Raw genomic sequence first — 25,467 nt, forward strand, 5'->3', positions numbered from 1 at the left:
AGCATTCAGAACAAGTGACATTATTTGTCTGAGTTCTTTAAATTGTCATATTACTGCTTTTGGTAACTGCTCATTGAAGAAGTTCGGTAAGCATAAATGTTTTTATAATAATTATGATATAACCTAAAATAATATATCAAAATATCCAAGTTTTAAAATGTATAATGTTACTTTAAACACATATTTTAACACACACACACACACACACACATATATATATATATAGAGAGAGAGAGAGAGAGAGTTATTAATGAATTAAATTCATAATGTTTATATACTGTTAATGTAGCATTTATTTTACAAAATAAAACAGAGCTGTCACTTTTCAGTGGAATTTATATATACAAAATTATTACATTAAACAAAGAATTTGAAAGCTAAGTTACAGTACATGCATATTGTTGTCTTTATAATAATATATGCATTCCTAACATCTAGTTTTCACCCTGTTATAAAACTCCTAACAACAAACTCAGTACTTTTGAGTAGAAATAATGGTGTTGATATTTTCATGCTCAGAAAATAATAGTCCTTATTCTAGAAATACACTTAAAAAGGTTCAGTAAAATATACAATAGCTTTTAAGTAAACAGAGAACTATATTTTGCTGTAATGTGCAATGTTTGCTAGCATTATATGGAAAAGTACAGACTAGTAAAATACATGTTGCTAGCAAAGATTATACAGATTACAACAAACTGGATAAATGTTTGCTTTAGACCGAGAGAGTTATACTTGCAAGTAAAGAATCTATGCATTGTTTAATCAGTAGGACAGAAATAATACATCATGTATATCGTAAAAATTTTACTTATAATAAATGTTTACTAAAACATCAAAAGTTTTTCAACTGCTGCTTAAAAAAAAAAAAAAAAAAAGGAATTTAGATAATTTCATTTAGAAGTTGTCCGAGTTTGACTTTCATTGGAGAAGAGCAAAATCAAGAGAATGATTCACTCCTAAATCAAATATCAATATCACTTTTCATCAAATATGTGGTACACAAGAGAGATATCCAGCTAAAGGCAGAGTATAACCAGAAAATGTCTGAATTACATATATGAATTTTTATTCATTTTTATGATTTGTTTTTATTAAATGCATGCTTGTTGTTTCTATAATGTTCTCTTAAAATAGCATTTTATTGTTTAAAAGTTTCAGTGGCATATCTGAGACTTTGAGAATATACCTTACATAAAGAGTGAACTTTCTTTTTACTTTGAGACTACACTAGTTCTCAGTATTTTCAAACAACATTTTCCCTGATGCTATTGAATTTGCTGAAATAATCCACCCAGTTGAAATGAGCTTTAAAATAGACTAAAAGGTTTATCCAAAAGCCTTTATTCAGCTGCCAAATTATGAAAGTGTACATCGTTACAATATAGAAAATAACACTGTAAATCCATTGACTGCTCAAGTCATATTCTCTGTGCAGTAATTCATGTTCTGTATAAGTGCAGTTTTTGACCCAACATAAATACCTTGGTGAAAAAGCCACCGTGGTGTCACGAGCAAACAAACACTTGGTTAATGAGTTTCAACTTTTTTTTTCTTGTTCCTTTCTTCTTAATACCACTTACAGGCTACTCAAAGCAGAGGAGAAAACCCTGACATGATGAAATGTTTTAAGATTTGCTTTGATTCCAACCGTTTTTTTTTTTTCATAACAATACAGACATTTCTAACACAGAATAACAAGCCTTATTTCAGATTGGCCATCTACAGATAATGACACATACTTATTAAGAGGTGTCATTTGGCTCAAGAGCTGTTAGAGGAGAACTAAAAGGCTGTGCAATAAATGACTGCTGAGCTGGCATCTGTTTGGCAGGAATATAACCAGCACAGGTCAAATCATAACCCCATCACAGAGGGAAACATGGCTGTACCTGCAAAGAGATAAGAGCATCGAAAATTCTTCAAAACAAAAATTATTGAATCACCCTGAGGCCATCCAAGAGGAGTTTGATGGACTGGAGTCGTATGGATCACTTGTGGATTATTGTGATGTTTTTATCCACTGTTGGAACTCATTCTGACGGCACCCATTCACTGCAGATGATTCAGCAAGTGATGCGATGCTAAACCTTATGCAAACCTTTTCTGATGAAGAAACAAACTCATCTACATCTCGGATGGCCTGAGGGTAAGTACATTTTCAACCGATCTACTAACAGTCTTGTTTATGGCTAATATTATATAAAATGAGTGTGCATTTCATTATATGACAATTGACAAACCTATATCGCTCAATTGTGAATGTGTTGCATAACTTAAAAAACAACAACAACAACAACTAAAAATACTGTATTATTACTTATTTAATACATTTTATATACAGACATAAACACCAATATATATTACATAAAATAATCTCACTGCCTTTTCAGTGATTCGTATTTTTTGGGCTACCTTGACCATCTGCAGAGTCAATGTCCGGCACTTTCCAGTCTAGCTTGCGTCCTTTCTCATAGAGAGCCTTGAGAACCTTCCGGAACTCTTCTTGTCCTCCGTTATGACTCAGCTCTAAGTACTTCCTGTACAACTGTAGGGCAGTCCGTGCATCTTCGATACTGTCATGAGTTTCGCTCTGAATGTTCAGATCTGAACAAATGTTCCATTAGCCATAAAACACTGATATATAGAAAATGACTTATGAGGTCAAGAGATAAGGGAAAGTTTCTGGGTCATAGCGTGTCAACACAACCAGAGGTCCCTGGCTCAAATTTTTGATTTCGCTAATATTTATTCAGAAGACATACATACATGTATATTGATGAAAGTCAAAATATTAAATATCATGGATGAATATTTACAGAGTAGTGCACTATTTTGTAGAGGGGAGTCAAAATGGCAAACTTCACCAGAAATTCAGAGCCAAGTTACAAGAGGGTCAAAATGACTTCAGAAAGATGGCAGCATCATAATGTTATTTTTACACACAGATTGTTAGGTCTGTTAGTAAAATCTGTAGACTTTAGCTGTCTTTGTTTCATTATGTGCCAATGGTGACCATTAAAAAATGGGGAAACGGCACTTTTAAAGTTTTTTTTATCCAAAGTTTGCAGGTAACTGTAACTCAAGATGTATTAAATATATATTGATGCCCTTTTAGATATTGGGTCTTAAAAAGTTTTTAAAGGTCACCATTTGGCACATAATGCAACAAAGATTTTACTAACAGACTTACCAATCTGTGTGTAAAAATAACATTATGATGCTGCGATCTTTCTGAAGTCATTTTGACCCTCTTGTAACTTGGCTCTGAATCTCTGGTGAAGTTTGCCACTTTGACCCCCCTCTACAAAATAGTGGACTACTCAGTAAAAATTCACCCATGTCATTAAATATTTTGGCTTTCATCGCTATACATGTCTGTCTCTCTTCAGAATTTTTTTTTTTTTTTCACAAATCACAAATTTGAGCCGGGGAAGTTTTTGAAATTTGGTTGATTTGACACGGAATGACCCTTATGCAAGAAACCTACCGAGAAAGTACCATGCAAGGAAACGCAGAGAAATCATTCGTTTCCTAGGCATGTGGAAGAGGTAGACGGTGTCAATCACCTGTTCTTTTGGAACCTAAAAATGTGAGGGGTTACAATTTAAACACTTCAGCAATAGCTAAATAAAACATTAACTCACAAAAATCCAACTCACCATCAGGTTTATGACCCGAAAATCTTTCTGTAACCCGTGGCCGACAAAGCGAACGCCGGTGTCAATAAGAAATCGCAATTTCAAATATGTGGATTTCAGAGTAGTCAAATGTTTGGAGGAAATCTTTACATCCAGGTCTCCAGGTTTGATACCAGAATACTGGGTCAGGTAGTCCACCACCTGCACATCCAAAGAGGTTAAATTAATAAGAAGCAGAAAGGTTTTCCCCAACATTTTGACAAAAACACAAAGTATGGAAATCACTAGTACAGTAATAGTTATTCCCTGTGATTCACCTTACAGTTAAATGACTCAAATAGATTCACTTTCACAAGTGACACTAACAAATAACACATCTCACCTGACAAGGCACAAAACTGTAGTTCTCACTTTATGAGGTCATTAAAAGGTCCTGAAAATTACAAAAGGTAATTTCCCTATTATGTAAGTTACATTTAGAACAATTTGAGTGATTTATGACCTGTTCCTGTGTTGATATGTAATCATCAATGAACGGCACTCCCTCATTGGGTCCCTGGCCTCTCACGCATGTGATACGAGCAACAGACATCTGACTGGGTTTAATGGTGGACTTGGTCCCATCACTGCGCAGTTCTGCCTCTTCCTGTTCAAGCAGCAACACACAAAAGCATTCAATATTTGTTTAGATTCTAACACCATGCAAGCTACCTCTGCTATATTCACAGCGAGAACGAGGTTAGTTAAGTTAAATTAAGTTTTTCAATTTGAGCTTAGATAACAATTCTAAAACGAAATCTGGCCTTACTTCATTAAAAATCTTTCTATAAAAGTCAACAGAAGACTAAAGAGTTCTGACAGACTTTAAACTATTACAATTCATCAAAGTATGCTTCAAAGGTGGGTAGGAGAAAAAAAAATAGCAGTAATTGTAGAACATTAAAGTGTTTCCCACTGACCTGGTTGAGCGTGACAAATTCTGCATCCAATCCAACAAGGTCTGCAGCCTGCGGCATCTCGCTCACCATTAGAGGTATGAAGGTGGCGTGACTCTTCCTCTGTTTCCGTGCCAGCGAGGCCTCGGTCAGCAGAACGCTGGCATCAATAGGGTTCTTAACTAGGAGGAAATGGAGAAGATGCAGGAATAATAATGCTCATCAAGGCTGCATTTCTTTGATCGAAATTACAGTAATGTTGTGAAATATTATTACAATTTTACAAGAAAGCATTCTAATATGCTAATTTGATGCTCAAGAAACATTTCTTAACATTTTCAGTGTTGAAAATAGTTTTGCTGCTTAATATTGTTGTGGAAACCTTTGGTGTTTTTTTTTTCCAAAAATGATTTGATAAATAGAGTTCAAAAGAAAAGCTTTTTTTTCTGTGACATAAATCAATTTATTCAGATTTTTATCAATTTAATGCATCTCTGTAAAAAAAAAAAAAAGAAGAATAAAAAAATAAATTATCACATACTTCGCAAATCATACTTGGGATGGGAGTTCCTCTTGACGTAGTAAAGTACAGCAGGAACCTTCCAGTTCATATCAAACTGAGCTGATTCTGCCTAACAGAGACATATTGCAACACATATGGGGTACACATGGGGTCTCTTCATAATAGGAAAAGTTAGAATTTTCCTGATGTATGCCATTTTTACCTTATCAATGGGCTCAATCAGAAAATCATTGAACAGATACCACTGTTGGTGTGTTACTCCCTGAAAGCAAGACAGAAAACACAGTGTGTCACTTATGTCCAACATATTATCAAAAATCTAGAAAGTACTTTAAAGATTCGCTCATACCTCTTTCCTTTGATGGTAGGTCTCGCCCACTTTGATATGTACTACCAGGTTTCCTCCGGTCCGAGCATCCTGGATATGAGATACAGTGACGACCAGGTCATAGACAGACGCTCCTTCTGCCTCTTCACTTTCAGTCAGCTAAGAGAAGAAACAAGACACATTTAATTTGAGCAAGGTCATCTTTCCCAAGTATGACAAATCTTGATGTGGTTATTATTTAATGAAGTTCACCCTCTGAAACAGTGAAAATGTGTCCTCACCTCCTCTCCCTCAGACAGGCTGCTGACCTCCAGGCCCTGTGTCTTACTGATGCACATCTTCAGACTGAGAGGGATCCACACGTGCCTCATGTCCTCCGCTTGAGTGTCAAAGGTCAAGCCCTCCACGCTGCACAGCTCTTCCCTTATATATGTATATGATTATATTAAATAAAGAAAACATATAGACAGATGCATTTCGACAATCAGCCCACTTACTCTAAACACCATTCTGTCGGTAAAGGCTCTTTGGGTTTGGGAGGTTCGGCTGCTTCTTTCTTTAGAGCTTTGTTGTACGCATACTGTGAACAAAAATACAAATAAATGAATGGAAAATGTAAATAAATCAGTGTGCCTAGAGTGTCACACACCAGTAGCATATAGATCAGCTGAATGAACAGCTAATACACCATTGACATATCTCACTGTCATATGACAGAAAAATATCATATAACAAAGCCGTCTTTAATGAATCCAATGGCTGTGTAAAGCATTAGAGGATATTTAGGGGTGGATTCATGGCTGAATTCTGTAAATGCATGACTATATAATCTGGCAACAAGAGGGGATATGGGTCTAACCTCAGTCTGTGCTTTCCAGAACTCTGCCTCCTTAGCGCTGTTCACCTCACAATTGATCACCAGAACATCAGGCAGACAGCGAATGTTCCTGGTCTGCACCTAAACATACAGAAATATTTAGTATTTTTGTGCTTCTACACTTCTGGTTGGTAAGATTTTTGAAACAAGTTTTTAAAGTATGTCTCTTCTGCTCACCAATGCAGCATTTACTTCATAAATAATTAGGTAACACCGGTAATATTGTGAAATATTATTACAATTTATTTTTATTAAACATTTTTTTTATTTTGATACATGATAAAAGTCAGTATCACATGATCCTTCAGAAATCATTCCAATACACTGTTTTGGTATTCAATGAATTCCTATTATTATTATCAATGTTAAAAATTCAGTGTAAACAGCCTTTATTTGATTTTAAATCACTATTAAAAACATATCTTTGGGCAACAATGGTTGTACTAATTTCTGCTATAGAAATAAATTAGAAAGAAAGAAAGAAATAGCCTTTGACTGAATGCATCCTGGCTGAAAAAAGTATTAATTTCTTTCAAAATAAAAATCTGACCCCTATATTTTTTTTTAGCATTTTGAACATATAGATACATAAGCATGTAAGAATTTACTGTTGGCTGGTATTTCTCACAGTTGTCACACCAGGCCTGTGTGCTTTGCTCCAGACATATACTCTTCTTTAGGATTTCTGCAAAGTCATATTCCTCTATCGTCTTATCTGTCAAAAATCAAAGAGATCATTTAATGAATTTACCAAGTTCATAAAAGAAGAAAGATTTATTCGTGTGTGAATGTTTGGTGGTTCTGACCTGGAGAGCTCTGCTCAGGGTAGTGCATTGTAAACAGCAGAGTCAAGGAGGAGCGAACCGTCTCTTTTCCACAGCGACACAAACTGCTGTTCTCCACTTCACAGCCAAACAACCGGCCAATCACAGACTCCCCCGAGGAACCCAGCGTGCTGCCGTGGAGACAAAATCGAAATTGTTCTCAACTTGTTCTCTTGTAAATGATTGCACTGAATTGAAGAATGATGCTCCACACCTGCTGCTGGCTCCTCGGTATGCCTGGGGCCCTTCCTGCTCCAGTGTTTCCTGGTGCAGCTGTGCAAGAATGAAACGGTTCCAGCTCTGGATGAGACGGCCTAGGCGGGCTTTCCCTGTCTGCTCATCAGAGTCAGCCAGGATCAAACCTAAAGCAGACGCCTCCGGGATTGTCCGGAAAGCTCGGAGAAAATTACTGGCCTGTTAAGAAAACAAACAAGAGTGTAGTCTATTTGCATATGCTATGCATGGCTGACAGCTCAGCTGGGGATGAATTCTGGCTGAACTGAAAGTGTTAGTGAACCTGGCAGGGGTCTCCTCTACTCAAGTCCAGCATGTGAAAAAGGAATCCCAGCTCACAGGCCAAACAGAACTCCTTCTGACACAAATGATTCTGTACCAGGCACCTGACTGGCTCCAGGAAGTACAGCACCTGCCACAGCACACACAGAATTAACACAATTCCAGAGAAATGGAACATCCAAAGTGAAAGTTGTGCATTCCCAAAATTCCGTAGAGAGCGTAAAAAATTCCAAGGACTATTTAGAGGAATCGGCATGGTGACATTTGGGATTTTTTTCAGATTCCCGAGGCAAATATCAGGCAATTACATTTTAATGTGTATAATTATGAATCAGAATAAATATGTCACCATCTAATAAATGTAATATTATTATACATAATATATTCAGTATAAAACTGCAGTAAAAATGGTATGTGTGTGTATTTTCACCTGGATCATGCAGTTGCAGTAAGCGTTGGGAATGTGAGGCTCCAAACCAGCAAACAAAGTCCGGTTATAATGCTTAAAATCAAAGTCTTCCAGTCCCAGTTTGGAATATTTAATGGTGACCTGAAATAAACACGTGCCACATAATCAGAACCCAGTATCTCAGCTGTCTTCAATTGTAAGCAAACAATATTTTGTTCTCAAAACAATACTTTTAACATCATCTCATCTAAAAAGAACCTGTGTGCCAACATTTGTAATAGACAAAATAACTTGAGTATTACATAATTATCACCAAAGATCATAGGATTATGCACAACAATGGCTGATCACTACCTTCCTGTATTTCTTTGGAACCATGTAAAGATGCGGCTCCTCATCTCGACCAATAGGAGATTCCGGGACCTGATTATAGCTGTCATACTCAAGCTCAGTGTCTTTAATCTTATACGGAACCTGGCAAAAACAGATTAAAAGCATAAAGAAATTACTGGTTGGACATCATAGCTGCACTGAAATGATTGACACATTGTCAAAAAACATACCAGAGATACTAGATCAGCTACGTTACTGTAAGATAGGACTTCCCTCTTACAGCGTATGGAAAGTCTTTGTCTTGAAAGTTGTCTAGTATTTTTACACATTTACTGATGGCTGAAACCATTGAAATCTGTCGAGTTTACCTGGTTTCTGGGACGGGTTCTAGGATTGGGGGCGTATCCAATAAAGCCCACGGTTTTCATAGTCCTGAGAATCTCTGGATCTACTGGAGGAGCCCGTCTGATAGTGAAAAGAGCACTTTTACATTAACTAATCTCCATATAATATGTCATTTGTTAAGGGAATTTATATAACATATTTTTTATATAAAAAAGTGAGTGCTACCAAATATTTTTTTGCTCAAATTTAATAGATCCAGGTCTATGAGAATGGATCATGACCTTGCCTGAGACATACTGCAGGGGGCAGTATTACACAATAACACTCAAATACAGTACAGGGGACGTGCAGAATACCATACTACCCTAATACTCCATGATTTTCAGCAAAATATGCAAATGCATGTATGTATGAGTGCATAGAATACCCAAATGACCTACTAAATTTCCAGAACAAATATTTGAATACTGCCATTTTTCTCTCTCTTTTTGACTCAAAATGTGGTTGGATTACCAATGTAAAAAAAGTGTATAATGTTTGGACATAATTGAATTAAAAATGTGGCCTGAGTTTACATTCGCTATGAACAAAACCTAAATAAATAGGTGTACAACAAAATAAATGTAATATCTTCAAGCACTACATCTTTTACTAATTATTTTAAAATATTGACATGTACAGTTGTTCAAAAGCTTGATGTCAGAATGATGCATGATGCATTCAATTGATCAAAAATGACAGAATGCAGAAAATGCAGAAATTTTCAGCTTTGCCATTACAGGATTAAACTATATTAAAATGAAAAACAGTAATTGTAAAAATATTTCACAATATCATGGTTTTAGTTTATTTTGATCAAATAAATGCAGCTTTTGTGAGACTTCTTTAAAAAGTATTAAAATATCTTACTGACCCTAGTGTATATACGAGGTGTAGTCATACCTGGGGCTGGGCATGATAAAGGAGGTGGGCCAATCAGAGAGCAGGGGCTCTGTGCTGGTGAGGGACATGGGTAGAAGAGACAGAGGCATGAGCTCATGGTTCCAGTCCAGCTGGGGCAGAGAGTCCACCAGGCAGGGCAGAGCTAACTCAGTCTCCCTGGAGTAACTGTTAAAGGACACCTCTGGGGCGCTGGACCACAGGTGCACACAGCCACCAGAGTCCCCAAAGGAGAGCGCCTGTTTGCTGGAGGACACTTCAAAGCTCATCAGCAGCTGCCCCACAGTGTTGACGTGGAAGATATCAGCCAGATTGGCCAGGCCGGTGGGCTCGCAGAACTGACACTGACCTACAGACACAAAGACACAGACCCACACAACAGGATCTCAGTGACAAAAAAAATGATCACAAATATTTTTGTAAAATGTTAGATTTTTTTTTTTACTATAACTATTTAGCAAAGTTATGTTGTAGATATGCATATGAAAAACCCCCCAAAAAAACAACAACCAAAAAATAACAGTAACAGTGCTTAATTCAAATCAGACGCCTGATTCAACTTCTAACTCAAGAGCAAGAGGCTTTTTCAACCAATTTTTTATTTTTATTTTTAGAATGTACATTTTTAAGTTAATTTGCAATCTTTTAATATTTTTTATTTACAATAGAATTAATAAATAATTAATTTCGATAATGTGCAGCATGATTAGTTCATGTGACCCTCCGACTGAAACTCATGACAACCACCAAGGAGGAAACGAAAGTAAGGTGGGACTTTTGAATGCTGAAAAACTGCAATAACATTAGTATTCTTCAGAAGAAAAGAAGTAGATTAAACGTGAGGCTGGGAACAACAATGGTTATCCAAAGAAGAACACTACTGGATGATTAAAATACTTTGCAAGTTACAAACAAAAATCCCCCAACATTTCTTCAACAGATCAGGGACAGTTGGCAGTTTGCACTTGGGTGTGGCAACCACACCAATACCATCCCGTGTATTTTTCATAGTATTTTATTCTGTGAATTACCATTAAAGTTCTCCTTTTAATGAACATGAATATGTATATATATAGAAAGTTAGGTAAAAGCCACCAGTACTACCACCTTTCGTGACACGTCCATGCATCATACCTGTCTGTGAGATGATAGCCAGGCGGGAGGTGTATGTGGGGATGAAGCGGAGGAAAAGGGGATCCACGTGGACCTGCAGTGGGGTGATGGCCCTCATCATGCGCAGATCGTACACCATGAGGAACCGGTCACATGACATTCCATTCAGGCCACGGCTTGAGAAGCCACACGCTGCCAACAGGTTACCGTTTACGTCGAAATCAGACAGACTGCCAGAGAACGCGTCAAACTCGTATTCCATTTTAAATGTTCGTAGATCACGCAGAGAAACCTATGACAAATAATTGACACAAATGACAGTGAAGAGATCAAATGAATAATGATTACTATGTTTTTAACTACATACTGCAGAGATAGATGAATGCATTTGAAAAATTATCTCATTATCCATAAATATGTGCCAGAAAATAAGATTAATTATCTATTTTATAGGCTGTATATGGTATATGAACCACCATATAAGTTGTTATGGTGAGACAGTTGGATCCATGCTCTTCCACTTAATATTGTGGACAAGCTGAAAATTCCAACTACTAAATGGTCTGAGAGAAAATTAGGAATGTGTGAAAAAGCCCTGTGTATTCTACCTGTGCTTACAGCTAAAGTGTAGGCAGCATGTTCCCACATTAACTCAGAACAAAACTTTTCATAAACAACATCCCTCTATTCTGTAGGAAAAGCAAAAGGAGGAAACAATTTGTTCCACATCCATTTTTGCTTTACTCCTTCACTCACCTTGCCAGATGTGTGACCACAAAAGAAGAAGCGGTTGGACTGTCTCATGATGGCGACTCCAGGCACCTCAACAGTGAACTAGAGTGAGAGTGGAAATGAAATGTCAGGACTATTTTAATACTGAAAAATCCTCTTATCTATTATAGATAAGTGTAAAATGCCCATTAAGATATATCCAACAAAAGCCATACATAAAGATAATAAATTAAGAAAACTTTTTTCTATATATACTTATATATATTAGTGCTTTAAAATGATTAATTGCATACAAAATCAAAGTTTTTGTTTATATACTGTAAACGTGTTCTGTGTATATTTATTATGTACAGTATATATAAATACACGCACGTTCGGTACATATTTTGAAAATATTTACATGTATTTACTCGTCTATATTTATATTATTATAATTTATATTATAAATACATATATTTGATATATAATCAACCTATTTTTGTGAAATATATACATGCATGTGTGTGTATTTATATATACATAATAAAAATACACAGCACACATACATATATTATGTAAACTAAATCTTTCATTTTGGATCCGATTAATCATTTCACAAGTTTTTTATATAATTCCAATCATTTACATATTTTAATCATCTTTAAAAATTAAGAAAAAAAAATATTAATTTTATAAAGCTGAACTATAAAATTTACATTTAATTTTTTACCTTTGTTGTTTTATTTTGAATTTTTAAAATGTTCATTAATAAATGCTATATAAAGCAGGTACAGTTTGTTTTAAAGAATTCCTGAAGTAGTGTTGCATCGTCCTACTTTTTGTGTTTCCTGTACTGTTGTGAGGTCCAATTCAGTCACAAAGTTCTGCAGACCCCCCATTAATAATGTGTTATTATCGGTCAGAATCAAACTGTGCATGTCAGCACCCTCCTCCGTTCTGAAAAAATTAATAAAAATGAAGGAATGAATGAATGAACACCCACACATAGGCATACATAAGCAAATAAAACCTTTTATTACAGTGTTTGCAGGACATGCCTGTGTTCAGCATGACATTATGCTTTGAGGGCTTCAGACAAAGGAGTGTTAGTATGGACATGATACCTGCATTTACATCTTCAAATAATCATTATAGTATATGTGGGTGTGCAACTCACGTATAATCAAACATAATTAAACCTCCTCGCGTGAGGCATTTGAGGTTGTTTTTGGTCAGAAACAGCACCCCTGTGTCCATACTCTGGATGTGGCGAATATCATCGGTCATGTGCACCTGGAAAGAGGAGTAGCGGCCCATTGTGGTACCAAAGAAGGAACTTGCATGTCCCTGTTGAAACAGAGGAAAGAACAAACACACACCCAGGTCAGAAATGCGACTCATGCTTGTGAATAAAGTGACGTCACTTCTTTGATGTGGAAGTACATTAGAGATAATGCGTACGATGGTTATCCAAACCACAGATGAATTTTTGGAACGAGATTAAACTTTAGCCTTAAATGTCCCAACTTCAACAGAAACCAATCATGCAGATTTTTTGGTGAAACCACTTGCCAGGTACACTGATTTATTTATTTTTTTCAAACTCAGCATATTATTTGAGAAGATGATGTAGGCTACACTGCTGGTCAAATGTTTACAATAATAATTCCTGTACTTCAACATCCCTTCCTGCCTTAGCTTTATTGCCCATTTGTATTTCATTGTGTAGTCAATGCCCAGTTATCAACACTCTCCTCAAAATACAATCTGCCTGATCACACTTGTTTAAATATATATTTTTTTAATTCATCATCTAATCCAAAACCATTGAACTTGAAATCAAGTGAACCATCTTTAGTTTCGATCTGGCTTAGTGATGAGATGCTGTTTTTGAAATTGGAGAAAATTTTATATTCTCTTAGAGGATCCACCAAACGTTTTTATTCAGGATGAACCCCAGTGATTACATATTTTGAAAAGGGCATAACTATTCCCTCAAACTAAAATGAATAGTGAAATTAAAATGCCTGTGCACATTGAAATAGATAACTCAGTCAGACACAACAGGCTAACAATAATGTCAAAACTTCATTTACAATTTAAAATAAGTGTGTTCTATTTGAATACATTTTGAAGTGCACTTTATTTCTGTGATGGTAAAGCTTAATTCTCCATTACTCCAGTGTCACATGATCCTTTAGAAATCATTCTAATACGCTAATTTGCTGCTCAAAAAAAAAAAAAGAATATTTTTATTCAGCAAGAGCACATTTGATTGATTAAATATGATAAAGATAATATTGAAAAATATTTATATTTCAAGTAAACAGTTCTTTTGAACTTTATATTAATCAAAGAATCCAAAAAAATATATATCACTGTTTCACAAAAATACAGAGCAAAAACAAACTGTGGCAGTATTAATAATAAGAAGAACTATTATTATTAATTGAGCCCCAATACAAATTAAGTTCCAAATCAGCATGACACTAGAGTAATGGCTGCTGAAAATTCAGCTTTTAAAACAGGAATAAGAATCTTAACATTTTAAAATAATTATAACGATTTTAAATTGTAGTTATATTCCACAATATAAGTATTTTTCTCAGCCTTGGTAAGCATAAGAGACCTCTTTGAAAACATGAATAAAACTTTATTATTCCAAACTTTTGACTGTTAGCGTAAATGCAGCAATAAATGTGTCACTTCACCCGGTGGTTCCCCATCCACAGCAGCTCTTCCTGCAGATCGAAATGTGTTGCTGTCACAGGGATCCCAACTTCAGCAGCCACGCTGTGCAGCTCCGAGTACATGCCCTCCAATATGTGCATGGATTCAGAGACGGGAACAGCCAGCGCGTCAGGGTCGAGGTCCACGCCCTGCAGCAGTGATGGGTCGAGCCGCGGGTCCATTGAAGAGTCCAGACCGGGCTCCAGGCCGCCATGCAGGCCAGGCGTGTACTCGCCCAAACCCGGGTCCAGACCCTCAAAGTTCATCATAAGGATGGTGGTGCTGGGTTAGAAGGATAGGAAAAGGGGTCAAGGGTTCCTTTTGTATCCCTTAAAAATATATATGACTTAAAAAAAAATAGTTGTGTTGTGTTTTTCTATGTGTATATAATACAGGTATTGTTCTTAAAACACTTAAAAACAAACAAATATATATATATAAGTTGCCTTACAGCTCTTTCTAAGTGTTCAACTGTGTCTTGTTGTTTTTATTCTTCAGATATTAAAATCAGGGAATGTGTCGTATCAGATATATCCATTGCTTTTGCATTCGATAATGACACACACAAACCAGGATGAAGACTAGGAAGCCATCTCTGGAAGAAAAGCAAGCAGCTTGGATGCTAAAAGTAAAGAAGAAGTCAATTAGAACTATAGGAAAAACAAAGGGCATGGAGAAGTCAAGTGTTTGGAAACTACCGGCGACATCAGCAACCAACGATGACCTGATCGGCTGAGAAAAATAACAGTAATTAATGACAGACAAATCATAAAAACTGTGAAAATGAATCATGTCAATCTACAGTCCGCAGGAGAATTACAGAAGCTACACAGCAAGATGCAAACCTCTGATCAGCACCAAAAATAGAAAGGCAAGATTCTTCCCAAATGTGAGCCAGTAGAGTTTTGGAACTGAGTTGATTAACCGAGGAGACAAAGATTGACCTTTATCTAAGTGATTGGAAAGCAAAAGTGTGGAGAAAAAAGGGAACTGCAAATGATCCAAAGCATACAGCCCCATCTGTAAAGCATGATGTAGGTGTCATGGCATGGACATGCAGTAGCAGAATGAATTTGGAAGGGTACAAAATCATCTTGTCTAGCAATATTCAATAAAATGCCACCAAACTCATTAGAAAGCACTTCATATTGGATCAGGACAATGACCCAAAACACCCTGCCAGTTCAGTCAAGGACTTTATCAGGGCAAAGAAATGGAAAGTCTTAGATTGCCCAAATCAGTCTCCAGATTTAAATCTGATTGAACATTAATTTCACCATCTGAAGAGGAGACTAAAGACAGAAACTCTCCAAAATGAGCAACAGTTGGAACTGGCTGAATTAAAGGCTGGGGAAAGCATTTCAAAGGATAAGACCAAGAGTCTGGTGATGTCTATGGGTTGCAGACTCACTGCCCTGATTGCATTCAAGGGATCTGCAACTAAATATTAGCTTTTAATCTTTTACATCTGCCTTAAATTCAACTGCTCCAATACTTATGCTCACATCAAATAGCGGGATGATCTCTAAAAGTGCTGTCCTTTTTATCTGGTAAAATGTGTGTGTCGAAAGACCGAATAATAAAATGTGTCATTCTGTAGTTTTGTCACATATTCATCTTTTAATCACATTTGTAAATGTCTTGACTCCACAGCAGAGAAAGCAATTTTGTCTTTCCTGTTCCAATACATATGGAGGGCACTGTATATGTATATGTGTGTGTGTATATACACAGTATGTTTGCTTGTTTGATGTTATATATATATATATATATATATATATATAATTATTTGCATCTTCTTTCTTAATGCAATAATGCAATATGTTAATATCCAAGTTTCTCTTTTTCTCATTTATTCTCTCCCTATAATGTTCTATAATTTTAGTGACATAAGATTTGACCTGAAGATAGATGCATCATGTAAAATGTTACCATGAAAACATACCATAGATTTAAAAATATTTTATTATTTATTTATTTTTACCAATTTGTACCAATATTTACTAGGTTTGTCAAGTAAATTGATTATTGCAAACTGGATATTTCCAGAAATATTAGCATTAAATGCCATTTTAGAAAATAAAATGTTAGAAAGTTAGTACTGGTTAAACTAAACTATAAACCTTTCAGCTTTGTGACATTTGAAAGGCACAAAAGTTTATGAACATCATACATTAACCAATACAATTTTCTTCTTATGAGAAATAAGTAAGGCACCCATTTAGACAATTAAATCCAGTTGACATGTACACTTACTGTATGTGCCGCTTTTACACAGCCAGTTAGCTGCTTAACTAGACAGCATTTTTAGGCATCACGAGTTCAACAGGTACATTCCCATTATGAATAAAGCACCTATTCTTCCTAAAACTGCTGTCTAGGTAGGCAGTTCACTGGGTAGAGCAATACTGTTGCACACTTCGTGGATAAAAGGGATGTTATAACATTGAAGTGTGTGACTGTTTTCCGGTATTCTCCCGCATTGCATTCAAATAATTGTTATAACGTAATCTTTTAAAATAAGCGTTCAAAAATACATCCTAATAAAAGAGAAAAGTTATTAAATTTCTGTGCATGGCACGTCTGACATCTATACTCAGTATTTCATTTCGTTTATTAAGTTATTTCAACAGACGACCAGGAAGGGACTTAAATTGTGAATTGTAATTATTTAACGGGATAAAACCATACCTCTAAAATACGGTTATCCTCGGATCCATATGCTCGTACTACTCGCTTCCTTCAAAACAATAACAAGCGCGCACTTCCGGGTTAGATCGAACTGCATCCGGAATCATCATAGGTGCTTTAAGAGTGTTTGACATGAAAATATTATCTATCTATCTATCTATCTATCTATCTATCTATCTATCTATCTATCTATCTATCTATCTATCTATCTATCTATCTATCTCAAAACATAAATTATATAATTATGTGACTTGCATGATGTGTTGGCTCCAAAGTACAAATACTCTTGTTAATACATCTCAGTCTCAAATATGTCAAATAAAAACACAAACAAATCATAAACCTTAAACATTTCCCTGACATGTCAAATGAATGTATGGAAAAGTTTCCCAAGCTTAAATGTGGTAGGTTTAGGCTATTTATTGATGAGTCGGTCTGTACGGTAAGACAGTTTGATGACAAACATGATCAGAAGCTATAAAAAGTCAACAGGAACTTATAGGATCAGTCATGTTTACATCACTACAAGCAGACAGCTGTCTTCAGGAAAGAAGAAATTCTGTGTTTGCTGTATGCACAGTTTGTGGACATAGTCTCACTTCCTCCCATAATAAACAAACAAACAAACAAAAACTCTCAAATGAGGGAACTATCTCATTCAGGATTCTAAGATATGTGGTTAGAGTTACAGCATTGGAAGTTCTATCATTTCAGTTATAATGGATGAATTGTTTTGTTATGTAGTAATGTCAATGAATTGGTGAAACATTTGTGAATAGGAAGACCAGCCATATGTATATAACAAATAGCATGGGTCAGTATCGGGTCTATTTATTAAGTTTACTCATACATCATCAGACTTCCTCTATCATTTTTGTTGTGCCCTCTTTCAGTACAGCACCTCAGTGGACTGGTTGATGGCAATTATTTTAAATTTCAAACTAATAATATTTGTTAGAATATTTTCAAGATAATTCCACTCATATGTGACCTTACACCACAATCAGTATCAGTATTAGTAAAAACATTCTACACTAGTGTCAGAAATACAATAAACAAATGAAATGTAAAAATGTAAAAACCGTAATTTATGTAAATTGTAAAATATAAATATAAAATGTACACACACAAACAAAAAATTCTAGATGTGTGTGTGTGTGTACTTGTTTATGCTACATTGTGGGGACCAAATGTCTTCACAAGGATCGTGAAACCTGAAATTTTTGACATTGTGGGGACCGGCCTGCAGTCCCCATGAGGAAAAACAGTTATTAAAAATAGTATATGATGTTTATCTGAATGTGTAACAAAACAAACAGGTTTTCTGTAATGGGTATGTTTAGGGTTAGGGGATGCTGCTCAATGCTCTTTTTGTATGTACATTTGTATTTATTAATTTCTTTATTGCATTGGAATGTAAAACATATATATAATTGAATATGATCAAAATTAATTTGAATATTTTATTTAAATGTTATTTCAATTTTTGTATATTCAATTATTTAAAAATGTTAAAAATTTAAGATAATATGTTTGGATATAATCCAACATTTATTTTTGGCCCATGGCCATAACATACATTTGTTATTTGTGGATATATAGGTACCTTAAAAGGGATACTTCTCCCAAAAATGAAAATTCTCCCAATAGTATAAACCATCACTTATTTATTAATTGTCAACTTTTGGGTGAATATCCACTTGCGTTGTATGGACACAAAGATTGGTTGTTTTTCTAAAAAAAAATCTTTATCAGAAGAAAATAAAGTCATAAATCATTTTCTTTCTTTTTTTTTTTTTTTTTTGGGGGGGGGGGGGGGGGGGGTAGACTATTGCTTTAATACCCCCAAACCACAACTGGCCCCCATAATTAGCTGCAGTAGGATTTAGCACCCTGATTAAACAGTTTAAAAGACATTAAATTTATTAAAGGTCATGGAGCTACTCATTAAAAATATGTATATTATTATTTGATCTCATCAAGGTATAAAGTATTATGTAGAGCATCTTGAAGAACAATAATTTTTTTTTAATGAAATCGAAACTCAAAGTAACTACTTAATTAGGCTCTCTAAGTCTCTGGCCTGCCTACCTGCCTACCTGTCAGGGGAAATTCTAATGACTCACCGCCGTGTACAAAAAAGGATGCGATAGAGCCACTACAAACAATTTGCCTTCTAAGCACTGCAGAAGAAAGGATACACTGTAACAGATTCTACAGCACATTTTGAATGGCTTCGTCATTTTTATTGATATTTTGCGTGGCGTTTTCTGAGCTGGCATGCGCCAAAGGAGCCCCATCGCGCTTAGCTGAGGTGAACTTCTCCAAGTGTAAAGCGCTGTCCATCAAACTCAATGCAATGGCGAGAGATTTATACAACACGGTACGTACATTAAGAATGATATATTAATTTTATAATAACTTATCTTCATTTCTTTTTGTTTTCAGTCACCTTCTTGAGTTCTTTATAATAACAATAACGCATTTTATGTTCAATGCAGGTTGAGTCTCCAAAAATTTCAAGTATCATTGATGATCCTCCAGTGTCTATAAGACCGATTGACTCATGTGACCCACTGAGTCTCCAAAGCAACAAAGAGGTAGGCTAAATAACGGAATAATTCAGATGCATATTTTTATAGTAACCATTTTCTCATTTCTCATGTAGATCAGCTATGTTAGGCTATCTGTGAAGCCATATTTAATTTTTGACAGGAATAAGAATATTTGTACTGCTACTTAAAAACATTCAAATTGTTCACCTAATTAAGTTTTCAAGAGAAAACAGATTTTTTTTTCTACTTTTAGACAGCGTGAGCCATTGTAGTTATAGAATTCCTCACAGCCACATAAAATTCAGTATGGCATCTAACCTGACTAAGGTCTACACAGAAGAGTGTTTACTTTATCAAATGTTGTAATGTGTCCCTATGTGTCTTGCATTTCAGACTTGTCAATCAAGAATTGTTCTCGCTCTGAAAAACTACACCAGAATCTTCCACAAGAATGGCGTGTTTAAGAATTCAGCTTGCAGTAAGTGGAGAGAGAGTGCCAGCGAGATCGCAGACGTTACCGGAGACCTGCTGCGCATGCTTAAGGTAGGCCTATGTCTGTTTTTATTCAAAATCTTTGCTATTGTTGTTTATGTACTTCCTTTTGATATAATGTCTGGACACATGCCACCAGCAAGGGGCACAAAGCTGTTCCCACATCCTTATCTGTTATCCTCCTGGAAAGTTTCGTATGTAAATTATTGCTGCATCGGTTTCTCTAGTAAACACTTTTAATTTCATTATTGTTCTTGTTTGATGATCAGGAACCAGTGTTGGACCATCCTTTGACTGCGGTGGACTGGTATGACAACGCTCTCTGCCGGGACAGCGTGGAAAGGCTCTACTCTTTTTCTATCATATCTGCACGTGTCTTCTCATTTCTGGCATCCAAAAAAGCTCCTAAAGTTGAGATGAAACAGTGTTAGATTGAGAGGAAAGAGACAGATACATGTCAGTTGGGATCATGTTGGTCAAAACCTTCAAACAGCTTTTGCTGCATCATCAGAGGTTCTCCTGTGTTATAATAACATGGATTTAATAACATCTTGCATTAACATTAAGAGTTCATGCTTGACATGAGGTGAAATATTTATAGAACTATTTATTATGTTCTTATTTATTTCTATATTTATTGTACAATTTTATTATAATGTGTAACATGTTTTTAAATAATTTGCAAAGAAGTATGTAATCTATAGCTAATAAATATATCGAGAGGTTTTCTATTGTCTTCATTCATGTGTATTGTTTGTTGAGGGGACAAAGAAATTAATTAAAGAACTAACATGTAGGCAAATGACTTTTACTAGTACTAGTATATTCTCAACAAGGAAATGACATAGCGAACGTGCTCAAATTTCCCAGTCTGGTCACCAGCTCTCTGTTAAAAGAGAGGGAAGATGTGATTTCCATAAACGTTCATGCTGCGTTTTACGGTGGTATGAAGCTTCCTGCAAAATATGTCCCAAACTCAGAGACTCTGTCACCACTTAGTTCTCTCAGGAATGTGTGTATATTGTCTTGCCAAGAATTAAGTCATACCTACAAAAGGGAAGTTGGTTAACCAACAAACACACACAACAAGCAAAGACAGAGTTCAACATTCTTGACTTATTCCAGCTAATAAATTTTTTTTTTTCCTTTTGACAGGAAAGACACATAGGCAAGGACAACAAATTACAAATATATTTCAAAGAAACTTTAAACAAATAATAGAGTGAAAGCATCATCATCAGATATTTTATGACATCACTGCTAAAATATTGAACTATACTCATTCATTCTTCTTTTTATGACATACATATGTGAAATATTTCCTGTGGTCACAGTATGTGAAAAGGAAGTAAGAATCTTGCCACTACCAGTAAATCTATAAAAACTCTAGATATTACCTCTGATAACGTCTTTCAATATATATATATATATATATATATATATATATATATATATATATATATATATATATATATATATATATATATATATTTTTTTTTTTTTTTGAATGTTAAATGTTAAAAATTTAATTTGTCAAATGTACAACATCAATGTCATTACTTGTGGAAGTGTAATAAAATATACAAGCTTCACTACAAACTAAGAACTATGTACACAAACATATTAAAATTAAAAAGTAGACCTAATACGAACACAGTAAATAATATTTATTTTATATTAATCTATATTAGTAGGCTATATTATATATAACTCCAATTATATTAATTAGACCTGCTTGAAATATCCTGGTAATAAAATTTGAAATAAAAAATACACTGAAATAAAAAAAGAATAAAACAAGGGAAAACAGATTTTAAAATAAATCCTCCTTGTGGTTATAGTCAGAGGGCGGAGAGAATCTACGGCTGTGTTTCAAACCTAGTGCGCTTCTTGCTAGACATCGTCATCGGCTCCGCCGGGCACGCGCTTAGGATGATGTCTACGCAGGAGACTCGCTAGGTTTTCAAACACAGCCGCATACTGTCTATTTCCTGGTTACTTCGCAAGGTGGGTGGCTGTCAGATGAAAACATTAGCTCTTTATTTACTCTATTTAATGTACTTTAACTTGCATTTTGAGCAGTTTTGATTGCTTGTTTCATTTGTGTTTCAAACATGGCTCTTTTTCATGCAGCCATTTCTTCAGCTAGTATCAGTAGCGACTGAACTACTATGAATCCACTAGCCGGATAGCTAACAGGTTTCGGGTGACAAATGTGCATGAATATTGTACACACATCATTAAGACACCGCAAAGTTTATTAAATCAGTCGGTCTTAAACACCCCTAAATAAACCACAAACAAATTATCGTTGCAGAGGTTAATGTTAATTGTGATAACGAATGTCTCATTGTTAAGAGTGTGGTCTTGGTAAAGGGCATCCTAATTTGTTTTTTAATGGCTTTCTTTGGGTGTTTGCATGAATCATATCACGGCTGTTGTTTTCGTGCAGGATGAATGTGGGCGTTGCTCACAGCGAGGTGAACCCAAACACTCGGGTGATGAACAGCCGGGGCATCTGGCTGGCCTACCTGCTGCTCACCACTGCCCTGCATGTGGTCCTGCTCAGCATCCCTTTCCTCAGTGTGCCTGTGGTGTGGACGCTCACCAACGTCATACACAACCTGGTCAGTCCATGCAAGAAATCTTTAAAGGTTAACTAAATTAAAATTACCTGAGAATTGATTCACCCTCAGGCCATCCAAGATGTAGAAAGTTTGTTTCCTCATCTGAATAGTTTTGGCAAAATGTAGCAATATCTAAGTTCCTCACCAGTTCACCCTCAGCAGTGAATGGAAGTGAATGAAAGCAAATTTTCAGTTAGAGGTAAATTACTCCTTAAAAAAAAACAATCTTTTTCACTCTTAAAGAGATATTTCACCCAAAAAACCTGTCATTATTTACTCACTCTCATTGTCTGTCCTTCATAGAACACTAAAGCAACAATAAAAGCATCAGCTAAATGACACATTACTAATTGGTAACATTAATAACAGCACATACAGCTTTAGTAATTGTTAAAGTCTATGTAGAATAAACATACAGACATGGCCAAAAATATTGGCACCCTTGGTAAATATGACCAAAGAAGGCTGTGAAAATGAATCTGCATTGTTGATCCTTTTGATCTTTTTTTTTTTTAAATCACAAAAATCGTTCCTTTCATTGGGGAATAATAATTTAAAATGGGTAGAAATATCATTATGAAATAAATGTTTTTCTCCAATAGACATTGGCCACAATTAACGGCACCCTTTTATTCAATACTTTTTGAATCCTTCATTCGACAGTTTAACAGCTCTAAATGTTTTCCTATAATGTCTGATGAGGTTAGAGAACACCTGACAAGAGATCAGAGACCATTCCTTCATCCAGAATCACTCCAAACCCTTTAGATTCCCAGCTCCATGTTGGGGCTTGTCCTTTTCAGGTTCACTCCTCTCATTTTCTATAGGGTTCAGGTCAGAGGACTGGAATGGCTATTTCAGAAGCTTGGTTTTGTGCCCAGGTTTTGTGTTTTTGAGGTTTGTGTTTGGATTATTGTACAGTTGGAAGATATAAACATGGCCCATTATAAGATTTTTAACAGAGTCGGTCACTTTTTGATTTTTTATCTGTTGTTATTTAATAGTATCAAAGATGCCATTTCTGTGAACAAGACGTCCAGGACCTTCAGCAGAGATATAGGCCACGACATAAAAAATATAGCTGTATATTTAATTGTACACATGGGGTACTTTTTAGCCCTGTGTTCACCTACATCATGTGGTTATGTAGGTGCTGTTTTGACAATTTTTCTGACCCCGAGACTCAGCTATTTTCTGCAGTTCTGCTGTGGTCTTTTGCTGCACATCAGAAATATATACTTTGGTTTTTATCATTGTGACGGATGATTAAGGGAATTTGAGCTTTGTTTTCCCTCCTATTTATATTTCTGTGAAACAGATCCATGGCTGGATAATTTCATGTTCATAATCACCCTGGAGTGCTCAAAATTGTGAATACGAATGCGAATATACTTCAGAAATATTTTACTCAAAAGAATTTCTTGGGGTGCCAATAATTGTGTCCAGCGTGTATTTGAGAAATTTTTTTTCATATTTCCCCCAATTTTAAATTCTTAATATCCAATGGAAGTTTAGATTTTTGTGATTTGTTTTGTGATTTAAAAAAAAATAAAAGATAAAAAGGATTAGCAATGCAGATTAATTTTCACAGCCTCCTTTGATCATATTTACCAAGGGTTCTGATATTTTTGGCCATAACTGTAAATGAGTTAAATGGTCATGTGTTGACTCACTTCTCTGCTGTCTAGGCGATGTACCTGTTTTTACATACCGTCAAAGGCACACCATTTGAGACGCCGGACCAAGGCAAGGCACGTCTGCTCACTCACTGGGAACAGATGGACTATGGCATTCAGTTTACAGCGTCAAGAAAGTTCCTCACCATCTTACCTATTGTACTGTGAGTCATGTTCATATTCCTGTAGTAACTGACAGAAATAGGACTATATGCACTTATTAACTACTTTATTATACCGGTAATCAGTCATTAAAATTATGAATTGTTTTTTACAATTCTATATCAACTTTTACTATTTTGTTCATATCTTTTATATTTTTATAATTGAATATTATTTATTTGATGTTCTCAATTATGTATAATCCTTTAAAGTAAAATCATTACATTTAAGTATAATAATAACAATAAATGCGGGGGGGGTTTTTTCATAGGTACATCTTGGCCAGCTTCTACACCAAATATGATACAACTCACTTCATAGTCAACACAGGCTCACTACTAAGTGTCCTCCTACCCAAGCTGCCTCAGTTTCATGGAGTGCGTCTGTTTGGTATAAATAAATACTGATATGGATGGGATGTAGCATCATGGAGATGAGATGAAATGACTGAAATTCCTTTATTCTCCATATGATGCTTCCTTGGTCCAAAGTCGTAAGGCCTTAAGGAACCAAAACTGCACTGGACTGAAGTACACTATTTAAAAAAAGCCTTCTATGCTCAGGTTTATTCAATCTGTGGTGTTTCTTTTTTTAAATCCTGTCTTATGTCTGTAATTTCTCGTCATCATAATCTCTAGATCTCCATCATAATTTCTAGATTCATCACATTCAAGGATGTTTTTGAATGCATTACATCAGAAAATGTGCCAGTTAGTTCTGAATTATAATATTCAGAGAGTTTTTGTCAGTGTTCTAGTATATATACAACATGGACAACTGCAGTAAATAAGTTATGTTGAATTATTAGAGAAACTGATTTAGATTTTATTTTTAACTGCATTTCTCATTTCATTTCCCTGAAAAATGCAAAACAATAATCTGTGTCAATGTATGAATGTGAAATGATAAACAATCTTAAAGTGCTCACTTAAAGTTTATTGCTTAAGTTTCTCGTAGAGCACCGTTATATTAGATTTCTTTGAATTCCTGTATTTATTTCATTTGTTATCATATCATGAAACATTACAATTTGACCCAAT

At 35.3% G+C, this 25,467-nt stretch overlaps 2 protein-coding genes across 6 annotated transcripts; one reads left to right on the plus strand and one right to left on the minus strand.

Annotated features, from left to right (window-relative positions):
- Positions 1-1,327: 1,327 nt before the first annotated feature.
- pan2 (poly(A) specific ribonuclease subunit PAN2) lies at positions 1,328-16,998 on the minus strand. Of its 5 annotated transcripts, none has more exons than XM_026199887.1 (27): positions 16,916-16,996; positions 14,676-14,846; positions 14,206-14,506; positions 12,672-12,841; positions 12,331-12,451; positions 11,540-11,617; positions 10,805-11,075; positions 9,674-10,019; positions 8,755-8,851; positions 8,408-8,527; positions 8,075-8,194; positions 7,646-7,774; positions 7,343-7,542; positions 7,111-7,259; positions 6,913-7,019; positions 6,287-6,385; positions 5,925-6,007; positions 5,709-5,850; positions 5,449-5,586; positions 5,302-5,361; positions 5,118-5,208; positions 4,601-4,758; positions 4,144-4,287; positions 3,663-3,842; positions 3,491-3,584; positions 2,416-2,607; positions 1,328-1,892 (listed from the first exon to the last, which is right to left on the minus strand). In XM_026199887.1, the coding sequence occupies exons 3-27, from the start codon at positions 14,491-14,493 to the stop codon at positions 1,858-1,860; spliced, it is 3,612 nt and encodes a 1,203-aa protein (XP_026055672.1). In that variant the 5' UTR covers positions 14,494-14,506; positions 14,676-14,846; positions 16,916-16,996; the 3' UTR covers positions 1,328-1,857. The 5 variants fall into 5 exon arrangements, with proteins under 5 accessions (XP_026055672.1, XP_026055668.1, XP_026055670.1 ...); XM_026199883.1 differs by having other exon boundaries at positions 7,111-7,262; XM_026199885.1 differs by having other exon boundaries at positions 7,111-7,262; positions 14,676-14,819; positions 16,916-16,990.
- Positions 16,999-21,867: 4,869 nt separating this feature from the next.
- LOC113041441 (ORM1-like protein 2) lies at positions 21,868-25,353 on the plus strand. The gene is made up of 4 exons (XM_026199960.1): positions 21,868-21,969; positions 22,415-22,589; positions 24,278-24,429; positions 24,699-25,353. The coding sequence occupies exons 2-4, from the start codon at positions 22,416-22,418 to the stop codon at positions 24,832-24,834; spliced, it is 462 nt and encodes a 153-aa protein (XP_026055745.1). The 5' UTR covers positions 21,868-21,969; position 22,415; the 3' UTR covers positions 24,835-25,353.
- The last annotated feature ends 114 nt before the right edge of the window (positions 25,354-25,467 follow it).

This window comes from Carassius auratus, chromosome 23, assembly GCF_003368295.1.
Source record: "Carassius auratus strain Wakin chromosome 23, ASM336829v1, whole genome shotgun sequence".
In the NCBI taxonomy this organism is placed as follows: domain Eukaryota; kingdom Metazoa; phylum Chordata; class Actinopteri; order Cypriniformes; family Cyprinidae; genus Carassius; species Carassius auratus.

Coding starts and splice junctions, on each gene's coding strand:
- pan2 (XM_026199886.1), bottom strand. CDS start 14,493: ATGATGAACTTTGAGGGTCTGGACCCGGGTTTGGGCGAGTACACGCCT. Junction 12,842..14,205: donor TGTGGATGGGGAACCACCGG/GTGAAGTGACAC, acceptor CTGTTTCAACAG/GGACATGCAAGTTCCTTCTT. Junction 11,076..11,539: donor GTGGTCACACATCTGGCAAG/GTGAGTGAAGGA, acceptor TATTTGTCATAG/GTTTCTCTGCGTGATCTACG.
- LOC113041441 (XM_026199960.1), top strand. CDS start 22,416: ATGAATGTGGGCGTTGCTCACAGCGAGGTGAACCCAAACACTCGGGTG. Junction 22,590..24,277: donor CCAACGTCATACACAACCTG/GTCAGTCCATGC, acceptor TCTGCTGTCTAG/GCGATGTACCTGTTTTTACA. Junction 24,430..24,698: donor ACCATCTTACCTATTGTACT/GTGAGTCATGTT, acceptor GTTTTTTCATAG/GTACATCTTGGCCAGCTTCT.